The 23,791-nt window shown below is 44.2% G+C and overlaps 1 protein-coding gene across 1 annotated transcript; it reads left to right on the forward strand.

Moving 5' to 3' along the window:
- Nucleotides 1-1,981: 1,981 nt before the first annotated feature.
- LOC308385011 (CMP-N-acetylneuraminate-beta-galactosamide-alpha-2,3-sialyltransferase 1-like) lies at nucleotides 1,982-22,932 on the forward strand (the record flags this gene model as incomplete). Its single annotated transcript, XM_080863728.1, has 6 exons — nucleotides 1,982-2,233; nucleotides 3,375-3,574; nucleotides 9,104-9,271; nucleotides 9,618-9,663; nucleotides 10,109-10,228; nucleotides 22,765-22,932. The coding sequence occupies 6 exons, from the start codon at nucleotides 1,982-1,984 to the stop codon at nucleotides 22,930-22,932; spliced, it is 954 nt and encodes a 317-aa protein (XP_080719854.1).
- Nucleotides 22,933-23,791: the final 859 nt, after the last annotated feature.

Raw genomic sequence — 23,791 nt, forward strand, 5'->3', positions numbered from 1 at the left:
GTGACGTTTGTAAGGTTACTGAAGTTTGGCTAGCTGGTATATAATGATGTGCTACGTGACCGCTAGTGACACAGCTATGTTAGCATAATATAAACAAGCTAACTTTTTTTCCACTCGATAAAAGTTAACGTGAGTGTTCTCGGTGGTCAGGAACAAATGTAATCGCATGGCAGGATGCTGTAAAAGGACCAAACTTCAGCCAGGAGAACAACTGAGATAATCCATCCACAATACGAGGTTAGTCATTCATATACTGCTGCATGGGCTGGGCTGTAGTTACATCCTAAGGTTTTAAAAACTGAGCTTAAATAAATGATTAGTGGTAATAAAAGCCGAGGGAGGTCAACAGGGATCACTCACTGTTTTAGGAGCTTTTTGAGATCAAATAGAAGAAAATACATAACATTAAACATGTTAACAACACAACTGCTCTCTGCCCAGCCTGGAGGTCACTGCAAACTCTCGGTACCTCAGCAGAGCTGGCAATATCATCAAGGACCACTCTCACCCCAGCAACCAACTGTTTGAACTATTACCGTCAGGCCGACGGTACAGGTCACATAAAACCAGGACAAACAGATTCAGGGATAGCTTCTTTCCCAGAGCTATCACTGTAGTAAATAAGCACAAAAACAATTGAACCTATTCCATACCGTCACTGTCATTATATTATGCTGCTATTCATACTGTCATTATATTAATGCTGCTATCCTGTATATATTGTACATACTATTGTTTGAGTACTTACGATTGTTTTTTTTTGTACTTTTTATATTTTACATTTATATTTATTATTGAAACTTGCACCAAGGGAGTGGCACTCCAATTTCGTTGTACTCTGTACAATGACAATAAAGGCTATTCTCTATTCTATTCTAAAAGCCATATTAAACGCACACTACTTTAGACCCGGAAGTAGGATTTGTCGCGTCATCACTGAACAACCGGATAGAATATATATTTAAAGGTATTTATGTATATCTATGTGTTTGCATGTGTGTCGGTTTTGTGGGTTGTCATAATAAAATACAATTTAGTGCCACAACTTCTCTGTGTGGCAATGCACAAGTCAGACACAACCTCTATAGTTATTTGCACATAGTCAACAACCACTCCCTCCCTCCCTCCCTCCCTCTCCCACTGAGCAGTTGCTCATTACTTGATAGCTACATGGATAGCTTAATAGATATATCCTACAAGTTCATCTTGACTCATATTCCTGGTTTTTTGATGTGTTTTTGGTAAGATGCATTAAATTTACACTCTGTCTTATCTCACACTAATCTGTAGCGAACCTCTGAAGTGTGTTTGCATTTATTTAGTATGCATTTCCCAGATTTCTTTTTTTCCTATTTTTTCAAACAGTTTAGCAATTTATCTTGTTCTGCCTCAAATAGAGTGGCCTCATATTGTGTAGTCAAATTCTTCAGAAGCAAATGGGATAATTTTAATGAGTGCCATTTTGAGTTGTTTTGCTTTTTAATCATTGTGTTGTTTTTGTTGCTATGTTACTTCATTTTAGGTTAATCAGCACCAGAACCACAATGAAAGTTTAACTGAACAGGAGTTTTTCAACAGCAACAGAGGTAAGCAGAGAAAACAATGAGATAAACAGTTCATGCAAATGCAGAATCTGACCAAGATCTAGAAATATTTTGTACTGTGTTTTCCATTCTGTTGGGTGTCATACTGTTTTATTCAACTTCAAACAACAGATCTTGTTACTTACATGAACTAATAATGTGGGAGGTGATTTATGCTGGTAAATGCTATCTGTTCAAATGCCATGAATATAAGAGGACACAAACCAACTTTTTATGCTTATCCGATTTTGTGCATTCCAGTGCAATGCTCTTAATATGCTGCAAACTATAAATATTTATAAGTAAAGAGTTATTGTTTCTATTACTGTATTCTAAAGGCTTAGTCCTATTTTTCACATTCATACATGTATTTGTTCTCAGATTGGAACTCTGCGAAGATGTATTTCAAATGGGGAAGATCCAGAGTTAGCATTTTCCCGCTACTGAGTATCACAGCAATTGTTTTGGTCTCCAATCTTTTATGGAGTTTTTCTGGATATACCTTCTGTCATCGCGAGCCGAGTCTTTGTGGCTGTCAGAAATGTCTAAGAGACAGTGATCCTTGGTTTAATGACATCATCAGTGAAGCTCCTGAACCCTTTCTGTCACAGAAACATATACCTTCAGAGAAAGACTTCCTCTGGTGGAAGGTAAATAATAAAAAACAACATATCAACATATCACTTTTTTGGCTTCTGTGGTGATGTTAAAGGTATTATTATTATTCAAGTATGTCATGACATTTAACAACATATTGCTGCTGTTAAATGACATGGTCTACCTCCATCCAAAAAAAAAGCACAAATATTCCTCTATTGTTTAAGTAAACAAACTACACAAATTTAAAGCACCTTGTACTATCTTTTTTTTTTTTTTTAAATATACTGCACTCTTCATCCTCCTGTATTTCTACCTGAAGAATGGTAAAATCCTTATCATTTACTGGCAATGACAAGTTCTGGAAAACCTTTTTAGTTCCTTTAGTGAAAGTCGCAATATCACAATATGAAAGCGCCTCCCTACGCATAAAACTGGATTGTTGGCATTTTCTTTAAAGGGCCAGATTTACTAAATGGGGCAAAATAGCATGTGAGTGAATTCCCACTCATCAGTAAGACAATCAGTAAGGTAATTGTTTTGGTCTGCAACCTTTTATGGAGTGTTTCTGGATATAACTTCTGTCAAAAGAAATGGCTTAATATAGCAATGAGTATTTTTTTGTTTCTCTCAAGAAAGGGGTAGCGTTCAGGCCCAGGGGTTGAGGTTCTCACTAATGATAACTTAGAGCGCTGAGGTAAAACTGTGACTCTATCTGAATTGAAAGACAAAAAAATATGTTTGTGTAAGTACTGTTCATAATCTATCATTGCATAAATGTGCATAACTCATATGCTTGAATAAACTTACAGATTAATCCTGATGTTGTATCTTGCAGATCAGTCTTAAACTTTTCAGAACAATTCTAAATACCAAATGAAAGTACTGAAATAAACTTCAGGCCTAAAAAGATTTTTGCCTAAATTAGTATACATTTTTTACTCTTGAGCTTCAGTGATCTTTCACAGTTGTAAATGGTGCATCATAATATTGATGCTGATATGGAAAAAGTCACAGGGGTGGGCATTTAGACAAGATCTAACTGTGAGCTTAATCAAGAGGAGTGTATGTTTGAAAGGATCTTTGCCAGACTTACTGGTGACTCATGAACTTGTAATCATTGGGAAATCCTATAGTATTTTTGTTCTGTGGGGAAGTTTGATTTTTTTTCAATAACTTTCTCCTCTTTTTCAGAACTTACAGGGGGCAAGACTTCAAAACTTGACTTTGTACAATAAAACTCTAGAGAGGCTATTTCAGACAATAACACCAATTGCAGATATTGGAGAACCTCGTCCTGATCACTGCAGGAGTTGTGCCGTGGTGGGGAATTCTGGAAATTTGAGAGGATCGCATTATGGACCTCTGATTGATTTCCATGATACCGTAATAAGGTAATAATCATTTAACACAAACACAAAATCTAATGTAAACAATGTTCTTGCGAGACGAAAAATATAATATAATATAATATAGTATAATATTGTAGCGGGTCAGGGCTGTTCGGGGTTCTGTTTGTACAGTTATGTTTTGTTTATGTTGCCATAGTGACAGGTGACGCCCTCTCACTGCGACGGTGTGTCCTTCGGGGGTCAGAGGGCGCCCTGTGTTGTTGTTGTTGTTGCCGCGCTGAGCAGTTAGCTAGCGGCAGTGTTCTTCTGAAAATGTGAATAAACGGCTGTGCTCCCTGGATAGCTCACGGGAAGCAAGACCAAACGATACCTCCGTCTCCTCCTTGTCTGAGCTCGCCACATTGGTGTCAGAAGTGGGATGGCTCACCCTCGCCGTAATGGAGAGAGACATTCAGAGGCTGGAGCAAGCCGTCGAGGACAACATTCCCTGCTTGGTAAACTGGCGATGGAAGAGAGAGGATGTGAGCGGCCATCTAAGTCCTCCGACGGGTCCCGATGGTGCGAGCACACCGCGGTGGCGGCCCATCGCGACAGATGCTAGTGCAATGCTTCATGGGCTACCTCTGTCGACCCACACGCCGAGCCCCCAACCGCGAGCAGTTATGCCTACCACCCCAGTTAAGGTACCGAAATACAACGGGCTAACCCCGTTAGAGCCCTACCTCTCACAAGTGCGGCTAGCCGCCAGACATAGTGGCTGGAGCGAAGAGGAGACTGCTACACACCTAGCGCTAGCATTAGAGGGAGAAGCACTGCAGATACTCCTTGACCTAGCCCCGGCAGAGCAGCATGAGCTCTGGGCCCTCACCGCGGCACTCGAGAGGCGATTCGGGCAGCGGCACTCCACTGATCAGAGCAGAGAGCAGCTAACCAACCGGAGAGAGCCTGGGCACCTTTGCAGCAGACGTGTTGCTGTATGCTCGTCGTGGCTACCCGGAGTTTCCAGCAGCGGCCCGTGAGCTTAGCCTGCATGCTTTTTTGCGAGGACTTTTCCCAGAGCGACTACGCCAACACGTCCGCCTGGCCATGCCTCAGACCCTCCGTGAGGCGCTTCGTGAGGCTGAAAGGGCCGAGCCGGTGCTCACCTTGCGACCTAACCAGCAGGCGCCCTCCCCAAACTACCCCCAAATCAGAGCCGCAGACTGCGACGGGGAGGGGGAGGTCGCCGAGATGTCCCAGCTGCAACCCTCGGTGCCCCGGAGGCGTCCTCGTCGACCAACCGACCGCTGCTACCGGTGCGATGAGCCTGGCTACGTGGCGCGTGACTGCCCAGCACCAGCCCCGAAGACCGGAACTATGCAGCCTCAGGAAAACGAGGAGGGAGTGGTGTAGCGAGGGGACCACTGCTCCATCTTCCTGCCCCCCTCCAAGGACGATGCACAGTGGTGGGCCGAGTTGGGCACCTCAACGGACTCTACCTGAGCTGCTGTGTTGAGGACCAGCCATGCCAGGCCCTGGTGGACACGGGGTCTACCATTTCCCTGATACGACCTGGCGTGCTCCCTGAAACATCCGGGCCACTGGTGAAGGGTTGGTTGCCCACAGACACCCAGCTGATGACAGTGACGGGGGAGAAAACTGTTATGCGGGGGAAGAAACCGTTGCGGATCCGAGTGAAGGGTCTAGAGCTGGTGCACGACTTCTGGCTCGCCGACATTCAAGACCAGCGCATCATTGGCCTGGATTTGCTGAGCCACTGGGGGGCCTGCGTCGACACCGCAAAGCTGGCTATTACTCTTGGCGCAGAGACTTTTGCTCTCCAGCGCGGTCAAAAGCAGGGAGCGGGGACCAGACGAGACAGGCGTCTCGCAGCTGCCGCTCAGCAGATTTCGGATCCGTCTGCGCCCACACCGGCTGCCCCTCTCGAAACAGCAGGTAGCGGAAGAGAAGATCCGTGAGATGGCTGCGACTGGGGTAATCGAGCCGTCCAATAGCCCATGGGCGGCACCCGTGGTTCTGGTGGGGAAGAAGGATGGCAGCCCGAGGTTCTGCGTGGACTTTCGCCGTCTCAATGCAGTCACCAAGAAGGACTCGTACCCGCTGCCACGGATCGACGAGGCCCTAGATTACGTTACCGGCTCCAGTTGGTTCAGCTCCCTCGACCTACGCAGCGGTTACTGGCAGGTGGAGCTAGCCCCCGACGCTAGGCCTAAGACGGCATTCACCATTGGACAGGGGCTGTGGCAGTTCAGGGTCATGCCATTTGGGCTCTGCAATGCGCCAGCGACGTTTGAGAGGCTGATGGAGAGGGTGCTCGTGGATATCCCTCGTAGCCGCTGCGTTGTGTACCTGGATGACCTGTTGGTGCACGGTGGTGACTTCGACAGTGCACTGTCTCACCTGAGCGAGGTCTTGAGTGCCATCTGACGATCTGGGCTGCGGCTCAACCCCGCAAAATGCCGCCTGTTGGCGAGAGAGAACACGTTCTTGGGCCATGTGATCAGCGCTCGAGGTGTCGCCACTGACCCCGCAAAAGTGGCTGCGGTCAGGGACTGGCCGACTCCCTCGAACGTCCAAGAACTGCGGAGCTTCCTGGGCCTAGCCTCCTACTACCGTCGGTTCATCAAAGGGTTCGCGACAATGGCCAACCCCCTCCACCGCCTGACTGACAAGGGACAGCTGTTTGGCTGGGGGGATGCCTGTGCTGCGGCTTTTGCACAGCTGAAGGAGGCCCTCACCAGAGCCCCAGTCCTGGCCTACCCCGACGCCCAGCAACCTTTCATTGTGGACACTGATGCTAGCAATGCAGGGGTCGGGGGTCCTTTCCCAGCAGGACGAGGCTGGAGAACGGGTGGTGGCGTACTTCAGTCGGGCCTTGGGGCGAGCCGAGAGGAACTACTGCGTGACCCGGCGGGAGCTGCTGGCCGTAGTGCTAGCGGTGCGGCACTTCCAGCCATATCTGCATGGCTGCCGGATCCTCCTGCGCACTGACCATGCATCTCTGACTTGGCTCCTGAATTTCAAACACCCAGAACGGCAGGTGGCCCACTGGCTGGAGTTCCTTCAGGGCTATGACTTCGAGATCCAGCATCGGCCAGGTCGACAGCATGGCAAAGCTGATGCCCTCTCCAGACGGCCCTGCGTAGCCGTCGAGTGCCGCTACTGCCTGCGACAGGAAGAGCGGGCCCAGGAGGTGCTGGGGGTGGCTACTGCTCAGGCCACAGCCGGATGAGGGGGGTGGCTCCCATTGACAACGCAGCAGCTGAAGCGGGAGCAGGAGGCCGACGCGACGTTGGTTCAGGTGGGGGCCTGGCTGGAGGCGGCGCAACGCCCCGCCTGGACGGGGGTGTCGGGACCGGAGCCCGAGGTGAAAGCCTACTACTCTCAGCACAACAATCTGGAGACCCACGACGGCCTCCTGTACCGGAGATGGCGGGCCCCCGGTCAGGGCAGAGATCTCCTGCAGCTGTTGGTGCCTCGGTCGCTGCGGTCACAGGTGCTTGAGCTGGTCCACGGCTCGGTGGGGGCAGGACACTATGGGAACGCCAAAACTCTCCGCCGCCTCAGGGGACGGTTCTACTGGCCTGGCTGTCGACGGGATGTGGAACTTCATGTGCACTGCTGTGACACCTGCACGGCACAGAAGGGCCCAACTCAACGCTCCACTGCCCCCCTTCAGCAGTACCTGGTGGGGGCCTGTTACGAGTTCAAACATTGGGGATGGAGACAAGAGAAAAAACCACAATAACAACACTGGTCCGGCCGGGTTAAGTCAAACGATGATTTTAATAGTCACACACGTGGGAGATGGACACTGTATGCAGACAGCCTCAGATCTCAAAATGGTGGAGCATTAATCAAACTCTTATAGCCTCTGGTGCCCCCACCTTATCATAAAAGCCTAAACATTCACATGCTTTTCTCTCACACGGCGCCTAAGCTACGACCTTGGCTCCCTGTTTATCTGCTCCTGCTGAGATGGGGCAGAAAACTCCAGCATGCTCTGTTCTCTTCTAATCAGACAAATAAGGCGATGACTTTCTGCAAACAGTATTTCTTATAACATCATAAAACAATATCATTCATCCACAATAAATCAGCAGTCTAATGTAATGCAAATCAGTTTAACTAATGCAATAGTTATCCGCTTCTTCTAATTCAGGAGAATACTGCAAACTAAAACTACATAATAATTCACAATCTTTAATTAGGGGTATAACATGGCATAAAATAATATTATAATTTAACAGGCCCCAATGGAAAGAGTGGGAGTGGACGTCCTAGGGCCTTTCCCCGTCACAGAGTCAGGGAACCGGTATGTGTTGGTGGCTATGGACTATTTCACGAAGTGGCCAGAGGCCTACGCGGTGCCGGACCAGAGCGCAACGACGACGGCCGAGAAGCTGGTGGAGGAGATGTTCACCCGTTTTGGGGTCCCGGCTGAGCTCCACAGTGACCAGGGGCATAACTTTGAATCGAAGGTCTTCGGGGAGATCTGCCGGCGACTGGGGGTGGAGAAAACGAGAACCACACCGCTCCACCCACAAAGCGATGGCTTGGTTGAGCGCTTCAACCGCACACTGGCCACCCAGCTCGCCATTCTCACCAGCCACCACCAGCGAGATTGGGACCGACATCTGCCCCTGGTCCTTTGGTCGTATCGGACTGCGGTGCAGGAGTCCAGCTAGTGTACACCTGCCGCTCTGATATTTGGACGGGAGCTCCGGACGCCTGTGGATCTGGTGTTCGGGTCCCCCCCCGAGCCGGAGATTGATGGTGGGCCAGAGATGGACTACTACAGGAGGCTCAGGGAGCGGCTGCAGGTGGTTCATGACTACACCCGCCAGGCCTAGGCCAGCGCCGGAGTACGACAGAAAAGAGCCTACGACACCAAGTGCCGAGGGGGGGTTTCATGCCTGGCGACAAGGTTTGGGTGTACTGCCCGGTTCGCAAGAGAGGAGTGTCCCCCAAACTCTGCAGTCACTGGCAAGGGCCGGCAGAGGTTGTGGAGCGGCTAACAGACGTGGTGTACCGTATCCGCATGCCGGGCCCGGGGCGCATGGTGGTGTTGCACCGGGACAGGCTCTCACCGTACCGACCGCTCACTCCAGCAGGAGATGATGGTGGCACCGCATGGCCAAAAGAAGGCACCTGGACATTTGCAGGACTTTGTGTGGGGTGATGGGGTCGTCGGGGACGACTGACCCCTTAGGTGGGGGCTATGTAGCGGGTCAGGGCTGTTCGGGGTTCTGTTTGTACAGTTATGTTTTGTTTATGTTGCCATAGTGACAGGTGACGCCCTCTCGCTGCGACGGTGTGTCCTTCGGGGGTCAGAGGGCGCCCTGTGTTGTTGTTGTTGTTGCCGCGCTGAGCAGTTAGCTAGCGGCAGTGTTCTTCTGAAAATGTGAATAAACGGCTGTGCTCCCTGGCTAGCTCACGGGAAGCAAGACCAAACGATACCTCCGTCTCCTCCTTGTCTGAGCTCGCCACAATATAATATAAGTCTATGTATATTCATGTATCTAAAATGCAAAAATGTGTGCTAAATATGTATCCTTCTGTATTATTTAGAATCAATCGGGGGCGTACCAAAGGCTATGAAACAGATGTTGGAACCAAAACAACTCATCATGTCATGTATCCAGAGAGTTCTACTAGACTGGACAATACCACTCATCTCTTGTTTTTTCCTTTCAAAACACATGACTTTTTGTGGCTCATGAAGGACTTAAATCGAGGGTAGGCTAAAAGGGCTACTGTCTTAAAACCTATGTTGCCAGAAATTGTATTGCAACTGTTTTGCTCTGAATATCAGATTTTAACTGGTTTGCAACATAGTTTTAGCTAATTGTACGGAAAAATGCAGTATAGTTTTTTTTTGTTTTGTTGTTAGAACAACCAAATTAAACAAAACAGTTTTTGAGACAACCCATCAGAGGTCAGCCTTTCTTTTTTTAAACAGCAAAAAGTGCAGAAAGTTATATGAATTGTTATATGAACAACTTAATCTTTTGTTGTGATGTGCTAGTCTTAGGTAATTATTAGCATTTATTTATGTAATCAGTTCATTTCATCTTTTTAACAGGGAAAATGGTGCTCCAAACTTAAAGAAGATAGCTAACAAAGATTTGGTGAGTATTTTAGGTTTACATGAACAAAACTGGCATATAAGCTACCATTAATTCAGGCAGGAAACAAAGTCAGCTGATTTTACACACTGAACTGGATAATCTCATATACAGTAGGTTTTACTATTAACCTGATTTAGCATATCCAGTATTGCTACAGATGTGCAAGCCATTTCACAAGTCACCTGCACCTCAGCTTTTTCTTTGTTGCAGTATTTACTGTTTACTCTGCTCTGTATTAGGTATTGTTATGGTTTTCCCAATCTCTCATACTTGGCATTTATGTGCCTGGAAGGTCATGCAGGTCAATAGTCAAAGCCATACCACCAAAAACAAATACTGGCTTCTTTTAGCTACAGTCGTGCTAATGTAAAGTATTTTGTGAATTCATTGCAGAAAGTAATAGTTCATAAAACTCAGATTTAAGGCTATGTCTGATTCATAATAGATCTGGATCCTCCATCCGGCTTTCATGAAATATGTTCATCAAGTATGGCTGGGAAAGAAGGGTGCTTATCCATCCACTGGCTTTCTTGCTGTGGTTCTCAGCCTAGTGATGTGTGATGAGGTATGTTCACTTTAAACAATTTGTACATTATGCATCTGACTGACAGTGGTGGTAGTTAAACACTGAGAAACACTGATTTACCAGCAAAGTTGAGAAAAGTCTGCCTTAGATGACTACATGACTAAAACAGAAATCTATGGTTATTTCAAGAAGAGTCAAGAAGAGTGGACATCTGATGGTTGACACATTTACCTGCAAACCAAAGGCAGCAACTACTCTAGCTAAAGACACATGGGTTGTGTTTAAAGGTGGTACCATGAAGGATATCAAGTGTTAAAAGTATTGCCAAATCGAACATGTAGAGCCTACCCGCTTGTGTCAACAGAACAGCTGAAAGTAGTTTTACATAACTCTTGGATAGCAATGTGTAAAAATGCCATACCTGATGTAAGAGCCAATTAAAGGTTAATTTTATTAGTACTGGTAAAATGATTAGAGGAGAAATATACATGTTTGATGTTAAGAATATAATTTCTAGTTAAGGCTTTCACAATAAAACAGGAAACATGAATCACAACTCAGAGACACGGACTCAACACAGAGAGACAGAAAATGACACATGGAACTGAACTATACATGAAACCACAATTCCTAAAACATGGATAACAGAAACATGAAACTGTAATAATAATAATCACAACCACAACAAGAGAACAAGAAAACAATCCATGATGCAAAATTAAACCAAAACATAATAAACTCAAAATACCGGGTCCAACGGACCCAAAACCGTGACAGATACAGTCAATGTGGAGTTTTTGGCATGTTATGAAGCTGGTTTACACTATGTCTATTAAAAATTCTAAGCAGAAGACAAATAGTGCATGCAACTTGAGCCAATAAACCCCTGCAACTTATAAGATGGCAGATGAAAGAGAGGTGGGAAGAACATGTAAGTTAACAGAGAAGGCTTTGGAAGAAAAATTACAAAGATGTATTGCTTTAAGAAGACGAACATTAGGAACAATCACAGGCAAAATAAAGGAGATAAAGATAATGATGAGTGATGCTCAGAACCTTCAAAATTTGAAAGAAAGGGTGGAAAGTGACTTTGCATAGGCTCTGAATGAGTTTCAAAGTCACAATAACCAGGTTATGAGCCTTTTGTCTGAAGAAGAAAAAATATTTGACCAGGACAATTGGTTTGAGCCCAAAATGGCATCAATAAGAGAGTTTATGAAAACAACAAAGAAATGGATAGCAGAGGATCATAAGCATATGATTCCAAATGAAGCTGAGCAGCAGGAGCACGTTACAGTTGGCTTGGAGGAAGCTGTTAACCCAGATGACAGCGCATCACAGGTTGGAGCTAGAAAGGATGCAGTTCATAGCTCGCGTGGGTCTCAAGTCAGCCAAGCATCTACAACATCTAGAGTTTCCTCCACTCGTGCTAAACAGGAGGCAGAACACGCAGCCTTGCTGGAAAGAGCCGCAGCATTGAAGAAAAAGCAAGAACCTGAGTTAGAGTTGGCCAGGATTAGGCAACATCTTGAGTTTGAAACAGCAAGAGTCAAAGCGGAAAAAGAAGAGTTAGAGTTGGAGACTGCATTAGCAGAAAGTCAAGCAAAATTAAAGGTGCTCAAAGAATGTGAAAGATCTGAAGATGGTCTGAGCAGTTATGTGTCAATACAAAGATCCCAAGGTCGAGGAGTTAAAAAGGAAAGAGTTGGCATAATGCTCCCACAACAAGATGATGTGAGTAGTCACGCTAATTCACAAGTGCAAAACTCACAGGTACCACATCCAGTCTCCACTCATGGGCTTAATGGTCACGTTAACAGAAGTGATGATGTATTGTCAGTCATGCAGAAACAGAATGTAATCACTGAGTTACTTGTGAAACAGCAGCAGCTGGCTCAGTTGCCATCAAAGGACATTCCTGTTTTTAAAGGTGATGCACTACAGTATAAGGCCTTCATAAGAGCCTTCGAACAAGCAGTAGAGCAAAAGACTGATAACGATCAAGATAAGCTGTATTTTTTGGAACAGTTCACTGCTGGCGAACCACAGGAGCTAATTCGCAGTTGTGTACAAAGGTTACCGTGAGGCCAGACGGTTGCTACAGAGAGTGTACGGTATACCGTACACTCTCTGATGGTGTGCAGCATTCCCATGTCTAACAGGCAAAGGAAGCTTTGGAGCACACATGTAATTTCACGCTGTTGGAAGATAAACAAATAGAGAATGGTAAATTTACATGAACCTCACTCTAAATGGGTTTATATAAATATCATATGTAATATGGCAATGACAAACCTTAGCAGACTCTGTGGGTCCAGCTTGCGCAGTGAAGCACGAGCGATTTGCTCCTGTACTGGGCATTCCATTGTCCTCCTCTACCCACGCAGTGCCTTCTTTTGCCGTCTGGCTCAGACAGGGCTTCCCAGTACCAGGGGGGCCTCTTCCGAGGAGGCATGTTGGGTTCTTCCGTCTCCTTTTCAGATTCTTCTGAGGAGGTATCAGTGGCCTGCTGGACAAATGAAACCTCTCCTCCATCAGAATCTGCTTCGTCCATTTCCTGAAGCAAGGCCCAAGGATGTTGCGCCGATAGGTTATTCCTGCATGGCAGTGATACGGAGGCCATCCTGATGTGCGTTCTCAGAAATGCGAAGAAGAAATGATTCTCCCTCCTGGTCGGTCTGCTTTTATGCACAGTACTGTGCTGTAGTCAAGCAATGCCACTCCTACACATACACAAATCTCTCCTGGTTGGGGGAGGGTGTTTTGCACAACAAAAGCAGGAGAACAATGGAGCTACTACATTTATTTCATGCATACATACATATACATGCATTTCACCCCCATGTCATACTGTGTATGGTTGTGTGTGTGTGACAAATAAAAAATTTGAATTTTTACTAACCCTGCGCAAATTTGCGTAAATTCCCTGAACCTAACACCTCCTAGTACTCTGCTGAGAGGCCTTCAGCTCCATTGTAGGGTTGTAACACAGATTTTTCTCTTACCTTGGATCTGAGCTACTCTGAGTGAACAAATGCAAATCTTCCAGGCCTCAAAGATAATGGGTGGTTTGCACAACAAAAACAGGAGGAGAATCGAGCTGATGACCTGTGAAAATTTCAGCAGGGGTGATTAACACCTCAGGACATCCACCAGAAAATAAAAAAGTCAGTAATTCTAGGAGGTCTTACCGGTAGGTTCAGGGGATTTACGCAAATTTGCGCAGGGCTAATAGATCTAGTAGTAGGGACTTGTACCAGGAAAAAAAAGAGGCTCAGTAATTCTAGTGTTAAAGGTTAATTTTATTGGTACTGGTAAAATGATTAGATGAGAAATATACATTATACGTTTGATATTAGTAATATAATTTCTAGTTAATTTCAAAAAACTGTTTTGTTAAAGGTATAGAATATAAAAGTGCGACATTCTAATGCACTTTTTAGTATTTTGGGCTTCCGGCACACTGTAATTACGTAGTTGGGGAGTCGGATAAGCTGGAAGCAACACAGTTTTTTGACCGAGTCTTGCCATGTAAATTAAAAGTTTCAATAAACATCTTTTTTGCAAGAAAAGTACCTGGACTTGCTCGCGTTTCAAATGCATGTTGCCAGACTGACTCCTAAAGGTGGTACAGAAGAGTGAAATAGAGATGGAGTGCCGCCACTACACTTGGTATTGATTCAATGCTAAATACAGGGCCAGTGTTGGAGTCAACCAGATTCAACAATTAGTTTTAACTTGGCAAGAACAGTGTAACATGATTTTTGAGCTGAATGTGTTTGTTTGCCTGAAAAACAATTTTTGTGTCAGGTTTTGTTTAAATGGGCGATCTTGTGTCATTGGGGAAGACACTTCACCCGTTGCCTACTGGTGGGGGTCAGAGTCCACCAGTGTCCGGCAGCCTCGCCTCTGTAAGTGCGCCCCAGGGTGGCTGTAGCTACAATGTAGCTTGCCATCACCAGTGTGTGAATGTGTGCGTGAATGGGTGGATGACTGAATATGTAAAGCGCTTTGGGGCCCTTAGGGACTAGTAAAGCGCTATACAAATACAGGCCATTTACCATTTAAATGTATTATATAAATAAAATTAAGCTGACATTTAAAAATCAAGGGTTACTACATTCAGAAATTTCCTTAGTTTATGTTTGATGTATATATTTTTTCAGTTCTACTAAAATATTTTATTTAAAATCTAACAGTTGGCTGAATATATTTAAATGTCTGAATATAATCTGTAGGCACTAGGTCTGCTAAAGTAACAAGTATGATGATCACTTAAACATTGAAAATTAACATTAACTCAATCTAAACATTAAAACATTATTTTCATACCAAAATATACAGGCTGTTTGGGAAGTATCACAGCCCTTCATTTGTTATTGTTCCAAACTCATTTTTCAGAATTTCACACACAATATGCACAATATAATGACAAAGTGAAAAAATTTTCTTGAAATTCTGCCAGCTCTATTAAAAAAAAAATCATTAAGTCATGATACCAGCTAAAATCTATCAGTAACTGTAAATCCTGCCACTTAGTGCAAATTAAAATCAGCTGGTTCAGTTCCAACTCGTAAACTATAAAAAAGGTGTCCCATTACCAACGTGTCACACAATCAATCAATCAATCAATCAATCTTTATTTTTTAAAGCACTTTTCATACAAAAAATGTAGCACAAAGTGCTTTACATAGTTAAAAGCAGCCCACCCCACCCTCCAACTCACTCCCCACACTCTCATTAACATAAATGATGTGAATACACACATATCAAAGGAGCTTGCAAAGAAAAGCATCTGGACTTCTTTAAGTTACTTGAAGACGTTTCACCTCTCATCCGAGAAGCTTCTTCAGTTCTAAGGTCAAATGGTGGAGAGTCCCAAAACGTGCGGCTATCCTAAATGGGTGTTCTTAAAGTCAGCAAAGAGGCACAGAAAAGAAGACCAGACACCAGCGAGGGAGGATAAGAAGGAGAGACGCAACAACATTGTCATCCCCTATGTAGCCGGTGTATCAGAAAAACTCAGGAGAGTTTTCTCCAAGCATGACATCCCAGTGTATTTCAGACCCAGCAACACGCTCAGGCAGAAACTGGTTCACCCGAAAGACAAAATGCCAAAACACAGACTTAACAATGTGGTGTATGCTGTACAGTGCAGCGAGGAATGCTCAGACCTCTACATTGGAGAGACCAAACAGCCACTTCACAAGCGCATGGCACAACACAGAAGAGCCACCTCCACAGGACAAGACTCAGCAGTCCATCTGCATCTTAAGGATAAAGGACACTCTTTCGAGGATGCCAATGTTCACATTTTGGACAGAGAGGACAGATGGTTTGAAAGAGGAGTGAAAGAAGCCATCTATGTCCACTGTGAGCGACCATCTTTGAACAGAGGCGGTGGTTTACGACACCAACTCTCTGCCATCTATAATCCAGTTTTGAGATCCCTTCCCAGACGCCTTAACGCCCACTCACATCCTGGGCCATCTGACCTCAGGAATTCGCATGATAAGGTGGGGCCAGGTTTCACAATGAACACACCCGAAACTCTGGCTGATTGGGACCCACACCCAGTTTCACACCTTGGCTCAGGCGATTAGAGGATCATCAGGGGGTCCTTTTGTCCCTCTGTGGGGGGTCACTCCCACTAGGTTTATATCTGGGACTCTCCACCATTTGACCTTAGAACTGAAGAAGCTTCTCGGATGAGAGGTGAAACGTCTTCAAGTAACTTAAAGAAGTCCAGACGCTTTTCTTTGCAAGCTCCTTTGACTACGATGACCTGGATGACTGAGAACCTTCACAGACCATACACACACATATCCCCCCCCCCCCCCCCCCCCACACACACACACACACACACGCGCGCACACTTAAAGAGTAAAAATTGGGCAGGGTTCACATGAGCCAAGTGAGGAAACCCTATAACAGGGAGCCATCTGCACCGGGACCACAGCCTCCAGGCTGGGCACACAGCAGAAGGGAGGCAAAGGAGCCCCCCAGCCAGGCTGAGAGGACCCCCAGAGACCCAGCAGCCACGGTCGATCACAGCCCCAGTGCAGAGAGCCCCCTCCGAGGAAACACTGGAGATATGCCACAATAGGCTATATACACGGTAAAATGATAAAATAAATAAGAACGGGATACAATATAAATATAAATAGAGTAAGAAGATTAAAAAATGGATAAGAATAAAACTAAACTGGACAAACTAAATACTAGAACACTGGAATTTTAAACATGAAACCTGAACATAGATACCTGGGACATTGCATGAAACAAATGAACAACTTGACAATGAATGAATGACAGCTTACAACATACACAAGAGGATGACGAGGGAAGAGGAAACACATGGGGACCACAGCTGGGGAAAATAAATATAATAATGACAAGACAGGAGGAAACAAAACTGAACACACTAACAAAGGATGCAACACCGTCAAAGTAAAACAGGGAACACTAAGACAGAGACTAAGAATTAATGGCTAAACACAGACTGGGAAGAAGGAATCCACAGGGGAACGAGACAGACTGGGGAAACAAAGGGAGGAGACAAAAAGGGAAACACAGAAACTATTATGGATGATGAGACAGAGAAGGAGTGAGAGAGAGAGAAGGCGAAGGAGAGAGAGCAGCAGCATACATGAACACACATGACAGAAAAAGGAAAACGTAACAAAACACGGGAAGAGAAACATGTAAACAGGAAGGGGAGACAAGACACATCGAAAAGACAACATGGAAACCGAAATATAACTAAACATAGCAGCAATACGAAGACTAACTCAATACTAAATAATATAAAACTAAAACATTACAACAAAAAAGAATTTGGAAAAACACCATAAACTCAAAATACTGGGTCCAATGATCCAGAACCATGACAAGGGGAATATAGTCTGGTCAGATAAGACCAGAATTAAACTTTTTCGATGCCATAATACACACCATGTTTGGAGGTCAAATGTTACTGCATATCACCCAAAAACATCATATCAACTGTGAAGTTTGGATGTCGGAACATTATGGTGTGGGGTTGTCTTTTAGCATACAGCTAAATTGTGCTTAAAGTGCTTCATTGAGCGGAAATTTAAACTTAAAATATCTCAAGATATATAAAGTAAAAAGGAAGTCAAAATTAGAAGTACCTCAAATGCTTCGAACTGAACATTTCAATATCTGAACATTTTACCTTGGGCATGGACATCTAAGAGGTTCTGCCCTTGACTATCTCTAATTGGTTTAGACGACGACATTGGCGTAATGTGTGTCTGTTGTTGACCACACAGAGACTTTCAGAGTTGCAGAGAATTTTTTTTTTTTTTTTTTTTACTTGAACGGCTGGTCGCACCAATGCGACCTAGGATTTTCATGGCGGAACATTGGCATGTTGAATGTGCAAGCGTCGATGTGCGCTATTGGATTATTGTGGGAATTCCCAACGCCATTTCCCTTTTCTGCACATCTGTGCAGAGACACGTGCGTGACAGATAAATTGATCGAACAGCAGCAGCACGGAGTCGGTGCTGCGGTGCTTTAGTGGCACGTTTAGCTACTCTAAGCAGCGCCTTCATGATTGGTTTAGGCCATGATATATATATATATATATATATATATATATATATATATATATATATATATATATATATGTGTGTGTGTGTGTGTGTGTGTGTGTGTGTGTGTGTGTGTGTGTGTGTGTGTGTGTGTGTGTGTGTGTGTACCACCGGCAGATAGAGGAGGTGGCTGATATCCAGAAATCCTACCAGTGGCTGGACAAAGCTGGACTGAAAGACAGCACAGAGGCACTAATCATGGCAGCACAAGAACAAGCTCTGAGCACAAGATCCATAGAGGCTGGGGTCTATCACACTAGGCAAGACCCCAGGTGCAGGCTGTGTAAAGATGCCCCAGAGACAATCCAGCACATAACAGCAGGGTGCAAGATGCTAGCAGGCAAGGCATACATGGAACGCCATAACCAAGTGGCCGGCATAGTGTACAGGAACATCTGTGCTAAGTATAAACTGGAAGTCCCGAGGTCAAAATGGGAGATGCCCCCAAGGGTGGTGGAGAATGACCGAGCTAAGATCCTGTGGGACTTCCAGATACAGACGGACAAAATGGTGGTGGCTAACCAACCGGACATAGTGGTGGTAGACAAACAGAAGAAGACGGCCGTAGTGATCGATGTAGCGGTTCCGAATGACAGCAATATCAGGAAGAAGGAACACGAGAAGCTGGAGAAATACCAAGGGCTCAGAGAAGAGCTCGAGAGGATGTGGAGGGTGAAGGTAACAGTGGTCCCCGTGGTAATCGGGGCACTAGGTGCGGTGACTCCCAAGCTAGGCGAGTGGCTCCAGCAGATCCCGGGAACAACATCGGAGATCTCTGTCCAGAAGAGCGCAGTCCTGGGAACAGCTAAGATACTGCGCAGGACCCTCAAGCTCCCAGGCCTCTGGTAGAGGACCCGAGCTTGAAGGATAAACCGCCCGCAGGGGCATGCTGGGTGTTTTTTATATATATATATATATATATATATATATATATATATATATATATATATATATATATATATATATAAAAATAAATGTACCACTTGCCAATATGACAACAGCCCCACCAAGGCTGAAGATTTAACAAAAGTGGAAGTGCATATGAGAGAAGGATGCAACCTATAACAACAATGTTCAGTGGCTAGTGGAGCTAAGATCCCAGCAACAGAAATTGTGAAAACTGTACTGAGTGTATTAAATAGAGATGTAGTGAACAACAATACAGGCAAACTTCAAGCCAGTTGCACAAGTTTTATCAAATGTGCCATTTACCAACGAGATGCTCTGTCCCCACTGCTGTTCTGCATAAGCTCGAATCCCCTTAGCCAGTTCATTAACAAGCCTGGCTATGGAAACCAACTACAGAATAGTGCAACTGTTATTCAACAACTCAATCTGGATGACATCAAGCTGTATGTAGCCTTTGCCAAAACAAATTGTTTATTTTGATTACTGAAAAAGCGATCTCAGGTCATTATGTTCTTAAATTTTAAAAAGCATATTAATAGTGTCATGAATCGCTGTGTGGCAGGCAAGCAGGAGTGGTGGACCCAAAATGCAGAACTCAGACACGGAAGTGAAACTTAAAGCGCAGCTTTATTGCTGAGAAAAACCTCGTACAAACTAAACTCACCAAAAGAAAACCAAAAGTCAGAACAGAGGAACCAAGGACTGAAACACTGGAAAGAAACACTAAACTGGAGCAGAAGACCAAACACTAGGAACATAGAAGCAGAACACACAGCTAGTTGAGGGTACGACGCGACACTAACACAGAGAAACACAGGGCTTAAATACACAGATGGCAGTAATCAAGGGATGAGAGACAGGAGGGGAACACACCTGGGAGAAATCACAGCTGACGAGGCAGGGGAAACGTAAACTGAGCACACTCACATATGACACAGACCTTCACAATAAAACAGGAAACTCAGAAACATGGAACCAGACAAGACATTGAACTAAACAGACAGATTCACAAACAGATGGGGTGACACCATAGACAGACAGAGACACAGACTCAAAGGCAGACCAAAAATAACACAGAACTCAAAAAATAATAATCATCATCATAAGCGTTGGGTCACTGACCCAGGACCATGACAAATAGTTAAAATGTAGAGAGAAACTATTTAAAATTTATATCATTTACCCTTTAAGTGGAAAAGTTTGGAATGCACGTGTTTAACGTATGTGATGTGTATTGTTTAGACTCACTGCCTTCTTATTTACATTTTGAAGTGTCCTTTATTATATTGTTTAATTTTATAGGCATGTAATAAAGCTCGTGTGCCCCCAGCCAATCCATAAGAGTTTTAGGTAAAGGGGTGGGATTTGGCGTGGGCTGTGGGGTCTACTGTGTGTGAGAGAGGGAGGAGAGATAAGCTACTGCTATCGAGTGGACATTTGAGTCTGTAAACTAGCAACATGCTGTTACTTTCATGGTTGAAAGTACCTCATATGTGGAGCTGTTGTAACCTACCAAGAGGAGGAGGAGACAGACGTTTTACCAGTGTGATGGAAGCAAAGCTCATATGGTCTCTTCTGCTGATTTGAGTTTTGAATTTAGTGTGACTGTGGGTTTTGTGTGTCGTGGCTGAACCCTGCTGGTAGCCTTGATGCCCTTTTTTCCCATCTGTCCCTTTGAATTGTCTGAAGCTCTGAATATCGATGTTGGCATGCGCCTTTTATTTTATTGGTTGTTTATAAGTGAAGCGGCCACAGTGCACCCCAGCCATGATTTAGGCCTGCAACAAGGGTTTTATTTTTAAGAACGTCTGGGACTGAGTGTGCGTGGGCTACCCGCGCATTTGCGTACATAAGATTTTCTGGAGGAGGACAGACATTTGTTTAGAACACTTAAAGATGTCGAAGAAGCAAGCTCCTTTAAGCAATTACTTTGGTGTTCCTCCACTTCCAAAGAAATGTCAGAAGGAGTCTGAACCCGCAAAAGAAGCACGTATTCTTGGAAAAGTGGTTGCAGGAGGTGAGCTGGCTTCAAACAAATGATGAACGCACAGAGAAGTGGTGCAGAATATGCCGTGAAAATCCCACTCTAGCAAACAAAAACAGTGCCTTTTATATGTACGCAAGCGCGCGTTGCAACTTCTTATCTGGTGCACGTCTTTTATTTTGACAGCGCATGCGCACCTGCGGACCACTTATGTGCGCCCCTGATCATAGTGAATGAAATGTAGTGAACACCACTTTATCAGTTCTACATATTAATTTAACACTAAACTCAAATGTTTTTACTTTATTTCGTTTTTTTCTTTCTACTGGGAATCACTCACTAAAGTGAAGTGCATTTCAATTGATATGCTTGTCTCGTTGCTTGTTGATTTATATTTTGGGTTATAAGCATGAACAAGAGAATATCAAAAGCAAATTACACCTTTGAGACCCAGGCCCCACTCACAGCTACATGAGACAGGTGTTACATGTATGCCAGGAGTGACATCAATTCTCTTGGATGTACAACAATGACATTGGAATGTCATTCAGACGGAAGAACTGTTGTCAGATGGTAATAAAGAGAAAGAAACTACTCAGAACCAAGGGAATTGCACTACCAGAACATTGTAGACACTGAGGATAGCCACAAGTACCAGGGACTTCAACAGGCAAATAGGAACCATGAAGAGGCCACTGGAAAAGCTGCAACTCAGCCACCTGAGACATTGTCCTAAGAAGGGAAGGTGACCAAGGTCTATTGAGTGTCACAACCACTGACTAGGATGAAACAAAAGATCCATGAGTACATCGGCAAGATGGACACAACATGTTGGACCTTGAGAAGATCTGGTGGGTGAAGGCAACACAACAAAGTAGACAAGTGGCCTCAGTGTCATGAACTCGCTGTGTGCAGGCAGGAATAGGACCCAAAAGCAGACTCCCAGAAGCAGGAAGTGAACTCAAAAAACACGGATTTATTGCTGGAAAAAGGAAAAATTGTACAGAACTAAACTGGGGAATTCTAATAATCATTCACACAGGGAAACACAGGGAGAGTCACAAAGCTATGAGGACACGGAACTGAGGGAGATGCGGACATAAATACACAGACGGGTCATGAGGGAAGTGAAAACACATGTAAAGCACAGCTGACATGAATAACCATAAAGAGACAGGGGAAGAGCAAACACAACATAACGCACACTGACGGGAGACTATCAAAGTATGGAGGAGAGGCAACCGAGAGGGAGCGAGGGAGAGAGAGAACAAAAATGATGGACTAGGGAAATATGAAGGAATAAAACACATGGAGGGGAAACAAGACACAAGGCTCACATTGTATAAACACAGACATCCAGGTGAGACAGAGGACAAAGACACAAGGGGAGATCTAATAAACCATACTGAACAGAATAAGCTAGGAACCATAGAATACAAGTGAACTCAAAAATAATACAGAATGACCAAAAATGCACAACGCCCCCCCCCCCCCCCCCCCCCCCCCACCAAAAAAAAAAGAAAAAAAAGAAAACAAAAGCCTGGGTCAAAAGGACCCAGAAACATGACACTTAGGGGATCCCAGGACTGACAAGTAATTATCAATGATTATCAGTTATGTTCCAGTCTGGAATCTGGCTGTACCACTCAAGGACATTTACAGAGTGGTCGAGAAGTCACTTTTTTGTTATCTTGGTTGCATGCTTAGGGTTGTTGTACTGTTAGAAGAACCTTCACTCCAGTGAGTGCTCTCATTAACGCTAAAACTGTCAGTGAAGATACTACCCATCCCTATTCATTTTGCAGAATCCCTGTCATCACAGCATTTATGCATAAAGTGCTCTATGGGCTGATTTTCATTAACTCCTCAGTCAGCTTTGTGGTATAACTTAAACAAGCTACTAAGAGACAGATTCTTCATGTCCTCAATAGGACATGGAGATAATGATGTCTTTTAAGAATGCTATTAGTTAATATATAAAAGAATGAATGAATAAACAAATAAATAGAATGCTCCTAGTGGAAACAATACATTAAATCTTTACTTCAATTTTTTTTCCCCAGGTCACTATCTTTGGGTTTGGAGCAGACAGCGGGGGAAGCTGGAGCCATTACTTTGAAATCTTCAAAAACAAAAAATTTAAAACAGGAGCACATCCAGGAGAAGAAGAATATAAAATGATAGAGAAATTACACAAAAAGAAGACAATTGTTTTTTTTAAAGGATGGTAATTTCTTTTTCATGTTTTCATTTCTGTCTTTATCAGTTGCAAATCATCTAACCATAGACCTGTGTTATAAAATTGAATAAGTGATGGTAATTGCCCCCCCCCCTTCAAAATAAATACCACTATATACTAACTTTATCTATATCTGACTTTATCACTAGTAATCTTATATACATTTTGCCTCCAAAATAATAGAAAATACAATGCAAAATTCAAAGTGCAGTCATAATCCCCTGTAACTTGTTCATGAAAAAAAAAAAAAAAGAAAAGTATAGCTGTTTGTTGCTAAAGGGTTATTGAATACATTTGATAGTCATACTGGATAAAACTGGAAAAAACTCTGAGTGGAGTTTTTTTTCCTCCTCCTCTTACCTCATGTAGTGTATTTTCATTGTTTTTTCCTATCAGCCTACCTTTCTGACATGTCTCCCCAATGTGATGGTCAGAAGGTTCCTTTGTAAGTGCGCATGCACCATTAGCGTGCTGCCTTCTGTAACCCTAATTTCCCTCGGGATTAATAAAGTATTCTGATTCTGATTCTGATTCTGATACCTTTCAAGTATACCTTTCAAGACAAGTCATACCTTTCCATAATAAAGATTGAACAAGTCTTTAAATAAACAGATGTGCCTGAGAGCAGTGTGTTTGATTTGTGTTCTTTTTGGGAATGCCAATTTTCCGTCGATCCATTCTCGCTTATCCTCATCAGGGTTGTGGGAGAGTTGGAGGTGGCCCGAGTTGGAGGAAAGACTCGAGCAGTGGATCATTGAGCAAAGAACGAGTGGCAGAAGCGTTTCGACGGTCACCATTCGACTAAAAGCAGTAACGCTAGCAGAAGAAATGAAAATTTAACATTTCCAAGG

This window comes from Rhamphochromis sp. 'chilingali' (genome assembly GCF_963969265.1).
Source record: "Rhamphochromis sp. 'chilingali' genome assembly, chromosome: 17".
In the NCBI taxonomy this organism is placed as follows: domain Eukaryota; kingdom Metazoa; phylum Chordata; class Actinopteri; order Cichliformes; family Cichlidae; genus Rhamphochromis; species Rhamphochromis sp. 'chilingali'.